This window comes from Crotalus tigris, unplaced genomic scaffold, assembly GCF_016545835.1.
Source record: "Crotalus tigris isolate CLP2741 ecotype Arizona unplaced genomic scaffold, ASM1654583v1 scf7180000018239.1010054, whole genome shotgun sequence".
In the NCBI taxonomy this organism is placed as follows: Eukaryota; Metazoa; Chordata; class Lepidosauria; order Squamata; family Viperidae; genus Crotalus; species Crotalus tigris.
This window is the reverse complement of record NW_024096901.1, coordinates 633,520-646,711: the sequence shown is the minus strand read 5'-3', so window position 1 is coordinate 646,711 and position 13,192 is coordinate 633,520. Positions and strand designations below refer to the sequence as shown.

Genomic DNA, 13,192 nt, shown 5'->3' with positions numbered 1-13,192 from the left:
CTTTAACTACTACACCAATCTGGCTCTCTCTATTTGAAGTAACAAGCATTAATTCTTTTGTTTCAGAGAAATGGGGTTTATATAAATTAATCTGAATGGTCTTGAGGTATTGTTCAATAAAATTAGAACACGTACTGTATATTGGAAGGAAGAGTGTACTTTTCCCTATTCCAGTGCTGAAACAAGACTAGATAGCTCAGTGGTGGCGAACCTATGGCACGGATGCCAGAGGCGGCACTCGGAGCCCTCTCTGTGGGCACGTGTGCCGTTGCCCCAGCCTTGCCTCCCCCGTGACCCCCTTATCACCAGCAATCCCCCTGGAGGAGAGTCACTTCCGAGAGTGACCCACGCGGAGCAGTGCAGCCAAGGACGTGGCAGCCAGAGTAGACAAGACTCTGCCCTCATGCCCCATCATGCACAACTGATGCTGCGGGGCGCGGGCAGAGGGCGTGGCCGCCATGGCGCTGCTGGGCGATCTGCAGCAGGCCCTGGAGGTGGTGAGTGGCCCTGCGGGCAGGCGGGGTGGGGGCAGAGTGGGGGCGGGGCAGGGGTGGAGTGGGGCGGGACCAGTTTTTGGGCACTCAGTCTCTACAAGATTCGCCATCACTGAGATAGCTAGTATTGGTTATGACAGACATGGCTGAAAATAACCTGGGACTGTTACTGTATGTATATAGCCTGAACTAATTTAATCAGAATTAGGAATCCTTGCAACAGCTTTTTAAAACTTATTCCATGACCTGAATCAAATGGGAATCTAGAACCCAATTTTGATTATAGGTTTGCCTTTGAATAAACTGCAGTTATTTAAGGTACCAACTCATACATACAACTATAGCAATAATTCAATTCAAAGTGCAACAGGACCATCAGTTTGTATTCAACTTCAATAAAACAAGATTAGACAGACACAACAAAAGACGATTATATAATACTATTATATAAGTTTTCAACGCCATTTGGAATATTATCAGCATTAGCTCTTAGAAATAAGTCTCACTGATTTTGAGTCCTTTTACAGGGCAAGTGAGGTCATTTTAATTATTGTTCTATGAGTTCACGTAGATTTAAACCAGTAAGAAAAAGGATAATGAAATGAAATCCATCCAGAATCATTGAGAGTTGGGTGGCATACAAGTTTAATGAATTGTTATGAGGATCAGAATCAATGTGATATTTTTTTAGAAAAGCAGAACAAATGATTGTGTTTATTTCAAAAGGGATTCTGGAAATCGATTATATTTGCACAATTGTTTTAATGCTATTAGAAGAGAACTCTATAACTTAAAAATTCTTAGAAGTTATACCGTGCGGTGCTGTTATGTTTTTGGTTGGCACCAGTTATCCAAAACAGGAATTGCTTAGAAAAGCTATTTACACTGACCATCTATCTTAGATCATAGTAAACCTATCCCTCTTTGAGTCACGCCATCTTGCATTGGAATTTAAAGTTTATTTTGGGCTCAAAATATTGAAATATTATTTAAAGGTATTAGCTTTAGAATCATCACATGTTAAAAGTGAAAATAGAATATAGCTTTAAGCCAAAAGTGATGCTGGATAATTGGCAAGGGAAAGTTTCCCCATGCCAGAAGTGCCAATTTGGCATGGCCCAAACTTTACTGGGCAAAGCAGAATGTCTTAAACCTAACTGCCTGATTTATTTATAGTATTTCTTAACCTCAGTAACTTAAAAATATATAGACTTCACCTTTCAGAATTCCTCAGCCAACTTGCTGGCTGGGGAATTCTGGGAGTTTAAGTCCATAGATCTTAAAGTTACTAAGGCTCAGAAGCACTATTATAAAGACTAGGCCCCAAGTTGAGTCCCTTTCCTTTCTGTGCCTGTCTTCATCCACTCAGCCCTTGGTAGATAAAGAGCTGCTCTTTAAGATCATTTTTTAAAATCATTTTTCAAGTAAATAGGTCAGTGATGGCGAACCTTTTAGAGACTGAGTGCCCAAACTGCAACCCAAAACCCACTTATACATCATCAGGTGCCAGGTGGATGTGGCCCATTGGGTGGGTGTGGCCCATTGGGTGAGCATGGCTGCAGTGGTAACGGCAGACTGGGTGGGACTAAAAAGTTCAATCAATCAATTCCAACTTTGCAAGATCTTTTTTTTCCCGCGAGAAGTTGAAATTGACTGATTGAATCTTTTTTTTTTGCACACGGCAGCAGAGGCTTAAAGCGAAAAGGTTTTATAAAACCCAGCTGAAGGCCTAGGACTGGGGCAACGGCGCACGTGCCCACAGAGAGGGCTCTGACTGCCACCTCTGGCACCCGTACCATAGGTTCGCCACCACTGAAATAGGTTAACTTCCTGGGAAGTCAAAGGGGCTAGAATTTAACTTAACAAAAAAGAGTTGGCCTTTAACATTCTTATAACATTTCACAAAGTGATGATTATACAATGTTCTCCTATTAGTTCATACTGCTAGTTCATACTTCTGACTTTTCAGAACAGCCTTTATTTTACAAGGATGCCTATTATCTTTTCATAACCAACTTTAAGAAGGAATTCAGGTAAATAACAATTAAACTAGTAGAAGTGTCCCAATCACTGTTACGCAAGTCACAGTTCTATTCTGGATGATACTTATTTTGTTACTATTGATACTTTTCCATCTCAGCAAAAGACAGGAACCGAAGAAAGTATTAGGTAATATTGGTACACATATTTTTAAAAATGCTGATCAAAGCGGTAGTGGTTTTATATATATTATATATGTATATGCGTGTGTATGCATACTGTACATTATATATATGTGTGTGTGTGTATGTGTGTAAGTATATATAAGCCCTACCCCAAAAATAAGCCCTAGTTTTGGGGTGAGGCACATATTTAAAAATCAGGTGAGGGTGTGGATCTGCCCCATGCGCCCTGCACCCATTTACTATACAACACTGGACATTTTCATCTTACCATGTGGGTTGCAAGCATGGACAAAAGAGTACTCCAGTCTTACAGTTGCAGCTATTTTATGTAGCCAGCAAACTTCATCATCAAATTATACAAATGAATAGAAAGAAATCCTACATACTGTATCACAAAATTTCTGGCACAGATCTTCAATCAATTATTAATCTAGATATATAGGTAATTCCTTCCACTTTCAGGGGTTCTTTTAAGTAAAATGAGATATGCTTATAAACTTTTGCTTCCTTTTAAAATATTTCTTCAGTACCCAAACTCTTTCCTTACGACTACAGTTTGGCTCTGTTAAACAAAAGCTTGTATTTTATTTACTACTCAGTTTGGTGAATGCTCATATGGAAGTAAATTCTACTTACTTAGCGCAACGTGATCCCTATTAAGCTTGCACAGAATTGTAACTCAGCAGGTTTTTATACTACCCAAACATAAGCAGATTTCTCAGGCAGCTCTGTAAGGCTACTTTTATAACATACTCCAAGTTACATAATCACATCTCACTTCTCTTTATTTGTTACAATTCAGCAATATGTGAGTGGTAAATTGGATCAGAGGATCACCTTCTCCTTATGACGTTTTCTCACATTAGATTGCCCTTTTTCAAACATTATGCATAAGAACTGGTAGCTATATTATTGGGAAAGGATGATTTCTATTAATGAATAATTTAAATTGTGGTTTTGGATTTCCTCTGCACATGGCAAAATAAACCATGTTTATGAATGCTGATGCATGTTTCTAAAATTTAAATCTAATATATGATCTATATATTTAATTTGCTTAGCAGTACAAGGTTGTTGTTTTTTTTTTAAAAAAAGTCTCTTACACTTTCTGCATTCATTTTTAGGAAAAAGGATTAATCTCAGTTCCCTAAATTTTCAGACTTCAAAATCCACATTACAATTTTGACTCTGCTTGCTGGGATAAGGGAAATTGCCCAACCCGTTATATTGTGGGAAACATATTCAGCTAATGCCAATTTCTGATTTAATTATATTGAGCTTGATTCCTAATCTTCATCCGTTCCCATAAAAGATCTTTGAATGGTCCTTTGCACTTTTACACATACATATATATATAGTGTCTGCTTAGATGGCATTGGAATATTTATTGCCTATTGTTACTTTATCTTGGTTAATACAGCTACTAATGAGGCAATATCTCTGCAAGGATCTCTTCTTGTAACACTTTGAGTTGGTTGCTGAGTTTTTGACATAGTTGTTTGTTCTATAAAAAAGAAAAAATAGATTATTTACATCTTTTTGTACCATAATTTGATAGTATTTTTATGGGTCCTCACTGTGCCAAGATGTTCAGACATTCAGAGCTTTGAGTTTAATGTAGAGGGCAACTTATTTATTTATTTATTTATTAAAATTTATAGACCGCCCCATTCCCGCAGGACTCCGGGCGGCTAACAATAAAAACACAATAAAACTTAACAAGACAAACAATACAGTAACATTCATCCAGGGGTCGGATTTTATAAACCCCAGGCCTGCCGAAAAAGCCAGGTCTTAAGCAGCTTGCGGAAAACCAACAGGGTGGGAACGGTCCTAATCTTTGGGGGGAGCTGGTTCCAAGACGTGGGCGCTGTCACAGAGAAAGCCCTCCCCCGCGACCCAGCCAAATGGCATTGCTTGGCCGACGGGACCTGAAGGAGGCCCAACCTGTGGGATCTAACCGGACGAAGGGAACTATGAGGTAGTAGGCGGTCTCACAAATAGCCTGGCCCTGAGCCATATAGAGCTTTAAAGGTAATAACCAACACCTTGAATTGGACTCGGAGACCAATAGGCAACCAGTGCAGCTCGCAGAGGATAGGTGTAACGCGGGTGTACCGTGGAACACCCACAATCACTCGCACAGCTGCAATCTGGACCAACTGTAGTCTCCGAATACTTTTCAAGGGTAGCCCCATGTAGAGCGCGTTGCAGTAGTTCAGGCGTGAGGTGACGAGGGCATGAGTGATTGTATTATTCTTTAGGCCTCATGTGTCTAGATGAATAACATTTTGTTGATTCTTGCTATGATTATAGGAATTTATAAAGTGAGTCAAATGCATTTTTTCATGCATCTAGGACATTTTATAGGAGTAGGTCCTACATGCTATAACTATACCAATTTCTTAGTATAATGATACCAAGAAAATCCAAGAGTCTGTGGACCAACAGAATGTACACTATTATATAAAAATGTGCTATTTATTTCAACATTTCCACTGCCAGTCCTATCAAAATTCCAGATGATTATCTCCAAGATTAGTACTTAATCCTGAAAGCAACATAAGGATCCTCATAAACTTGTCAATACTTACTCTGATTGAAAGAAGAGCAGATAAATCAAAAGGTCAGGGGCTTAAAGCAGCTTTTCTCCTTCCTGAAAATTTGATGTTAGTTTACCCCATGCTTCTTTCATTGCAAGTTTCTCCAAAACAACCTGGTAAATACACTATTTGGTTTCTTACCTGAAACCTAATAATCTGCTAAAGAACATCTGCAAAAATTCAGTATACAAGTCTTCAATAAGCCTTCTTGATGCCTGATTTTACCATTGTCTGGTTACTCCAGACACTCAGCTTATTCTGACTGATACCATACAAGCCAGGATCACACTAAATCTTGTTCTACATCATAATATATTGGTTCTTGGACTATAATCTTTACTGCCAGTAGAATCATTTTAAAGCAGTGGTTCTCAACCTTTTTAATGCCGCGACCCCCAACTGGTCGTAAGTGGAGGACTACTCAATTGGTGCAGCACCGTTTGCAGAATGGGACTTTTGGCGGGTTCAGCAGAGCACAGACAGCCTGGACAATTCCTATTGGCTTTTGAAAGCCAGTAGAATTAGACTTTATTCAAGAGAGTATATTCTATTGGCTTTCAAAAGCCAATAGAATAAAAGGGAGTAGCACAGCTAAGGAAAAGGGGGGGGGGGAAATGGCGGACTGCGTTGTTTGGCGACCCCCGTGAAATAGTCGTTCGACCCCAAATGGGGTCCCGACCCACAGGTTGAGAACCACTGTTTTAGAGGCACATGCAGACAATCTAATCTCTTGAGAAGTTCATTACCACTGGGTAATGGACGTAAGAGAAGATAGAAAGAGATAAGAGAAGGTAAGAGAAGATAGAAAGAGGATAGCCAATGCCAAAATATATGTATTTGATTATGACAACAGTGAAGGCAGCACTGGAAGGGCCAAACTGAAGATAGATAATTCTGAGAGGTTCTATCCTCTGTATGGTCTCTAAAAGACAAAAGACAGCACTTAATCAATTTAATGTTCACTGGTTCCCATTTTGTTTCTGGTCCAAATTCATGATGGTTGCATTAAATCTGTAAGGCCTGTCATAATCTGGAATGGGAATAGGATGTCCTTTTTCTTGAAAGTTCTCATTGCCTGAAATCATCTTTAGGGGTAAAAGATGTCTTTACAGTATTTTCCCAGGCATTTTAATCCATGTGTTCATTTTTAATATATTACTATTCAGGAAATTTGAGTTTTTATTATTTTAAAGTTATAGACTTCAAGTACTGCATTTTATTCCATATTGGATTAGTTTACTATTTTGTGGTGTTTTGTAAACTATCTGGGAAAATCTGCCTTTTAAGGGCGGCACCCCATTTTTTTTAAAAAAAACCATATAAATAGGAAGAGGGAACATTATACAAATCAAGACAGGATGTAAATCTGATAAATAAAATTAAAACTGAATAAATGTATATATTATATGAAAAAATAAAATCCATAAAATACATCACAAGCTTAAAAACCTTATAAAAAGCTTCTTATTTGCTCAGGTAGTCGATTGATGACTACAATTGACCCAACATTTCTATTGCTAAGCAAGACAGTTAAGTGAGTTTTGCCCAATTTTAGGACCTATTTTGCCACAGTTGTTAAGCGAATCACTGCAGTTATTAAGCAAATTTGGCTTCCCCCATTGACTTTGCTTGTCAGAAGCTGGCTAGGGAGGTTACAAATGGTGACCACAGGATAATACAACTGCCATAAATACATGCCAGTTTCCAAGTGCCTAAATTTTGATCATGTGACTATGGGAATGCTATAATCCAAAGGTTCCCAACCTTTTGGGCACCAGGGACTGGTTCTGTGGAGAAAGGGTTTTCCATGGACCAGAGAGTGCGTAGTTTTTGTGTGCTGCCTGCATCTCACAGATGGCGCTTTGCTTGTTCATGCGGCCCAGTTGCTGGCATGCTGCGGCCCAGTACTGGTCCACGGACCGGGGACTGACGACCCCTGCTATACTGGTTGTGTGAAAAATGGTCATAAGTCACTTTTTTCAGTAGCATTGTAACTTTGGTTACAAAATGAATGGTTTTAAGTCGAGGATACCTGTACTGTATCATACACTGTTGGAAAAATGGAAACTGTATTGAGGAATTTTAAAGGCAAATTTATGATCTATAGAATAGATGACACAAAGCTCTTGTACTTCAACACAGCTATCTCTTTGAAAGTTGGACCTAAGGATGAATATATCCTTCCCCAAGCTGGGTTGGATGAGAGCTCTAGACAGATGGGAAGTACAGTATTACATATCTGAAGTATAATAAGTTGAAGTAAGATAGACCTAAGTCACTATTGGCCTGTACACTGTGCAGCGTAGCCTGGACTAGACACTGAAACAATCTTTACTTTGAGCATGTAACTACCTTTGTGTGAATGAAGAGTACTGGACGCTATATTTTTTTTCCTCCTCGGCTGTGACGTGTTGGTAGCTACTTCTTGAGTCCACCAGCTCGCTGTGCTCTTTTCAAGAGAAGAAAAAAGGAGGGCACTTGAATAAAAGGGGCGCCAGCAGGCTAATTGGGGAAAAAAAAAAGAAATTTGATCGGACGCTATAGAAGCGCTGCTTGCGTTTGCTTCAGAATCAAAGTCCCCTTGAGCTAGAATGTGGTTTCTTTTTAGTGACCCTGAAATCATTTCCAACTCAAAGAGGCTGTACTTTACCAGATACGCGAGTCCAACTTTTTACCGCTTACTGTATATCTCTAGAGTCTAGACTCTTATTTCTCTCCTTCCTTCGCGCGTTCCCGCCACTCAGCAAGTGCAATAAGCTCGGTTCCTCCCCACCTGTGTCCCAACCATAGCCGCTTCGCGTGCACTTTCTCCTTCGCAGAGTTAACTCCTTACTATGGCATTTATAGTACGGAGGCCTTCAGAGCAGTATCTCTTATAAGTGGCGGCTGGCAAGCTTCTGGATCAAAATCGTGATCTCGAATGAAGTAAGCGGCAGGCATTTTTCGCCAGTGGAGGGCAGGGAAATGCCCTCGACTGTTGCCGCCGATATCGGTGTTCAGAGCAGTATTGCCAGGGGCGACAACACTTCTATATGTGTTGGAATATAGCTTTTACGGCATCCTCCACCCAAGCAGCTAATGCACTGCCTTTGGCCGAAAATGACTTAGTTACAGCATATTAATAGTAAGATCCGGACAATTCCATTCCGTTTTCCTCCCGCCACGCTACTTCTGCAGGCGACCGACTGAAGGTTTTAAGAATAACTCCGATTACAACCTCTTTTTCGCCTAAAGAGCCAACCGCACCGAACTTAAGGTGAACAATCTTGGTTACCGAGTTGTCTATCTCATTTAGCTGCGCGTTCCTGAATATACACGAGCATAAGGAATACTCTGCATGCCTTCCAGCAGCCCAACCACGTCTCTTTCTCGCGGGCGCTGGTTTGGATGGCCGGGCGGCCGGGCGGGGTGGAAAAGGGAGGGGGGAATGCTCTTATTTTGACAACTTAGCTGGGTGGCTGGACGAGCGAATGCCTCCGATGTCATTCCCTGGCAAGGGCTAATTGTCCGCGCTCATATTAAAACTTAAGTAGAGAGGTACTATGGTTCTAGTCTGTGTTAGTGGATGGCTGGTTTCCCTTCACAACACCGCTTCATAGGCCCGCAGGTGATCCCTTCCTTTGCTTACAGGTAAGTCCCACTTTGTTCTCCTCCCTCCCCCGCCCGGTTCGGCTCGCACCGCTGTAATTTGTCTTTTAGGCGCTGTGCTTCCAGGGAAAGCCCAGCGCATTATGAAGGGACTGATTCTTTAAAGGAGCGCAGGTGGCGGGTTGCTTGCGCGCGCCTGCGCTACGGGCCGGGAGGATTTGACTGAGGTTCCCCAATTGTAGCCCAACATTTTTGGCGAACCTGACTCGCGCGGATGGTAGTTTAAGTCTCACGCGGGGCATTTGGCTCAACGGAGGAGAGTGGTCGGGTCATAGTGGCCGCGGCCCCGAAGATTGACTTCTAAGAAAGACGTTAGTCGTTGCACCAGGTCGTGACCGAATCTTGCATTTCAGAATAAGTTACACAAGACGTTTCGTGGTCCAGGTTTAGAAAGTTGGTCTCTCTTGCAAAGGACTTAGTAGATTCCCAACTGGGTGGAAGGGAAGAGTGGTTTTTTTTTTTTTTCGTTTTTTTTTTTTTTACGAGCTTCGTGTGAAACTACTGTAGTGGCGGACTTTTATTTTAAAGAGGAGGGTTAATATTAAAATATGCGAGCTGTTTTTTCGCGCTCACTTGAAGCTGATTCTAGCGTCTCAGACGCGCTTTCCTAGAAGGTTCTGGGTTGCACCAGTTGCTGTGTTTGTGTCATGGTTAAACTTAGAACTATAAGATAAGAATACTTAACCGCTTGATGAGTACATTTATCATGCGTTGTATGAAAAAGTCAAAAGGAAGGGCTGCTTTAATCAGACGTTTAAAAATGCCGAATAATTCGATCTGTCTGAGGAATGCATGACCTCATGGAACCTAGTTTAGGCTCTTCCTATGAAAGGAAGGCAATATACTGGAGGCATATATAGCAGCAAAACAGCTGATATGAAATTCTGTAGATGAAAATTAGATATTGCAGGGATTTTAAGTGGGAAGGGAAGGAGTAGCCACTTTTATTTACTGCCATTTCTCAATTTATTTCTTCCCGAAGTTTCTTTGCCCTTTTTTAAAAAGTACTGCGCCATATAGCTACATTGAGAAATTTGGCACACAGCTGACAGTTTGAACTATTATTTTTTTTTGTTCAAATTAACAGTTTTTTTAAAAAAAATAATTATATAATTCATTTACAGTTTATAATACTAACAACCCAACAATAACCCAAATAAAATGTGGGATTTGTGTATGGAAAAGTGTCTAGACATGCACATGTGGTAGCAATCATGATATATCAACATATTCAATGAACACAGTAACTAAAATTACTTCACTTATAGCCAGATTTCTTGCTAACAATATCTGTAAATGTTCTATTTTTTAATCCTAAATTGAAGTAAAATGCTGCTTGTCTAGACAAAAAAGTGAAAATAATATCCTACATGAACTTTATCGTTGTATTTTATTTTAATTATAAATCTGCCTTATAAAGTTTTTCATTAGTTTCAAAAATATTATAAATGCTGGCCAGAAAATTGAGATATAGTTTGGCAGAACTTTGGTACTAAGATCTAGTTAGAATTATATGTATTCAGAACTATATTTTCCATTACAAGGAATTTGAGCGTAGTCCAGAAGGGGAAAGATATGATTATCTTATTGATCTTGGGGTTCATAACACAATTTGTTCACTTGGAACTCAAATTTTGTTTGATTGATGAAACCTTAGCAGTAGAAGCAAGGAACATGTCTTTGTTGAAATATTTTGGTACTGCATAATTTTTGATTTGAATACGTTGTTTTAAGTAAGGTGAACTGATAGAATTCAATATCTACTTGTGATAATTTTTATTTACTGTAGAAAGGCTTTACATGGATTAAAAAGGTCTTGTAGTAAAATCTACACTGAATCCTTAGATGAGTGAATTGTATCTTTAAATCATAAGTAGAGTTAAAATTTGCAAAAATAGTGTATTGCTTTCCAGTGATTTCAGAGAAAGAGTTTAATATGTTTAATTGCCATGCAGTTCGCAGGAGGGGGTGGGAATTGCAATGAAAGCCATTATAAAAATAAATTGCATATTCTGCATATGGGGATGGTGTTTATTAAAATAACTTCTGTACATTCAAAACTTTTAAGCCTCTATGAGTATTCCTAGAACATTTCAGCATGTTTATGAGGAAAATGTTTAAATTATTAGGGGGGGGGGGGAAGATAAGGTAGGCAAATTTCAAAGATGCTGTAGGTAAAAAACATCTTGTTCCTGAGAAAAATGGAACAAATGTTAGCATTTGTCCATTGGTTCCCTTCTAATTTGATTGTCTATATAATCTTGTTGCATGCCCATTTATTTCTATTCTTATTTGTATTGTTTTCCTAAAGGGATTATCTTCATCAAGACAGCTACTCTTTGCTGAGGCAGGGATTCTGTCCTACCTAGGATCCCTGCCAAGAAAGGCCACAAAATTTATCATCTCATTCTTTCCAACCACCAACCCAAAGTCTATTTTCACCTTCTAAAACACAGGACAATTGTGAAAGCTTCCCCATGAGTGTCAGTAATCTCCCATCTGTGTCCTCTATGTACCAACCCAGCATGTTTAATTATGAGCGTCCAAAACACTTTATCCAGTCTCAAAATACATATCAAGGGAAGCCACAGCCTCCAGGATCAGAGACCTCTGCTGCACAACTGAGCAGGCAAACCAAGCAGTCTTCCATTTTAATCCAGCCTTGTAATTCTAATGAGAAGAAATTTACTTCCTCTTCATCGCTGAGCTCGCCAATCTCACTCTCTTCGCCTTCATATAGCGCTTCATTTCCCGTAACACCCGCATCTGTACAGTCTCCTGCTAGCTCATCATCTGGGCAGAGAATTTCATCCATGCATAACCAGTCCCCTGCAGCATTCCTTTGTTCTGTGTTGCCCTCTCACTTTGATTATAATAATAGCCAAGGTCCTTCCTCTGTGGACTCAAAGTAAGTATGCTCTTTCCCTTGCCTTGAACTGTGTGTAGGTGCATTCATGAAAACCTAAATGCTGTGTTCCTGTTGTGAGTGAGCTATGCTGCATGTAAGTGTTGAATGCAGAGATGGGAATTAGAAGGGGAAACTCAGGAATGGAAACTATAAGCACTGTTAATTGTGCAAGGTCTGTTTTGTTCCAGATGCCAACTTTGGCAAAATGCATGGAGGTTTCCCAAGTTTTATGTATAAGCAGTGATGACTGAAAAATAAAAGTAAAGGCAGGATTCCATCCTGTTTAAACAAGCCCTGAAAATGAAATCTAATTCTAGAAAATGATGCATTAGTTTAGTTGACATATTAAAAACTAAATCTATTAAGGATTTATCTCAGGATAAGATTAACAGATTGAGACAAATGTTCATTTTTTTAAAATTTTATTTCAGTTCATTTAATTATTGTTGATTTACACTATCCTATGTTTTTATCCTAGGTATAATACATAGCTTTAGCACAATTCCATCAAATAATTTAAGGATTCTTATTTGGGAGTGTAAATACTATTTACTGTGAAAGGTTTTACATGTGTTACTAGATGTATTTTTGCAGTGTACAAGACTAGTCAACCACATTTTAACTGTGTGTTGTGGAAATCCAGCCCATGTATCATGTAAATTCAGAAAATTGAGCAAACTATGATTATGGTAACTATGAGTAGGCTTGTTGTGCAAATGCTGCCACTGTTTGGGGGTAAGTTCATTAGTGTAGATATGATGAGTTGGCTTACAGTTGCTGCTGTCATCTTTAGCCATTCTGGTTAGGATGAACTGTGATCACCACATCTGACAGAAACAGTTTTCAGTACTGCTTAATGATTCAGTTTTAGTCTTTTCCTTAGGGCATTTCCTACTTTAGTTCTGTTTATCTAGGCACTAAGCAACTGATCTGGAACAAATGGCATAGTTGGGTACAATCCAGCCCTGAATGGAAAATACATCTCATATCAGTGAAGGCTAGATCCTACCTCTTCTACAGTATAGTTTTGCCACTATATAATGAATCTTACCCTGAAAAAAATGGAAAAAGAAAAGGTTTTTTTTTTTAGAATGTTGTAAATGTTAAAAGAAGCTTTATTGAAAAAAGCTAGGTAAATATTGTATTGGTATACAGTTTTTTGACAGCTCTGATTTCTCATAGAGCACAAAACATTCAGGTGTTACCCACACAAAAGAATCCACATTCTGCATAAAAATCTGAAGGCACTAAGGTTCAAGAGAATGAAGAATTTTCCCTAGTATTAATGGGATCAATAAAGTAAACTAGGGAATAGTAGTGCCAGCTATAATTTTGTTTAGCAAATTTGCATACAATTTCTGAACTACCTACCAT

General features: G+C 39.3%; 1 protein-coding gene and 1 long non-coding RNA gene across 12 annotated transcripts in view; one reads left to right on the top strand and one right to left on the bottom strand.

The window, feature by feature from the left end:
- Positions 1-13,192, top strand: part of MYOT (myotilin) — a 55,716-nt gene that overhangs the window by 23,678 nt on the left and 18,846 nt on the right. For 2 of the 11 annotated variants that reach the window (XM_039349260.1, XM_039349256.1), the window contains exons 1-2: positions 8,756-8,892; positions 11,222-11,818. The exons of 3 other annotated variants lie outside the window; for them this stretch is intronic. In XM_039349260.1, the coding sequence (XP_039205194.1) occupies positions 11,388-11,818 (431 nt within the window). In that variant the 5' untranslated portion in view covers positions 8,756-8,892; positions 11,222-11,387. Of the gene's footprint in view, positions 1-8,135; positions 8,519-8,734; positions 8,893-9,090; positions 9,239-11,221; positions 11,819-13,192 lie in introns of those variants that run through there. 6 more of the 11 variants (XM_039349257.1, XM_039349258.1, XM_039349263.1 and 3 more) reach the window with 6 other exon arrangements.
- On the bottom strand, positions 2,236-8,663 carry LOC120310631. The gene is made up of 3 exons (XR_005557414.1): positions 8,537-8,663; positions 7,615-7,764; positions 2,236-4,163 (listed from the first exon to the last, which is right to left on the bottom strand). It is a non-coding gene; the product is annotated as an uncharacterized LOC120310631 (long non-coding RNA).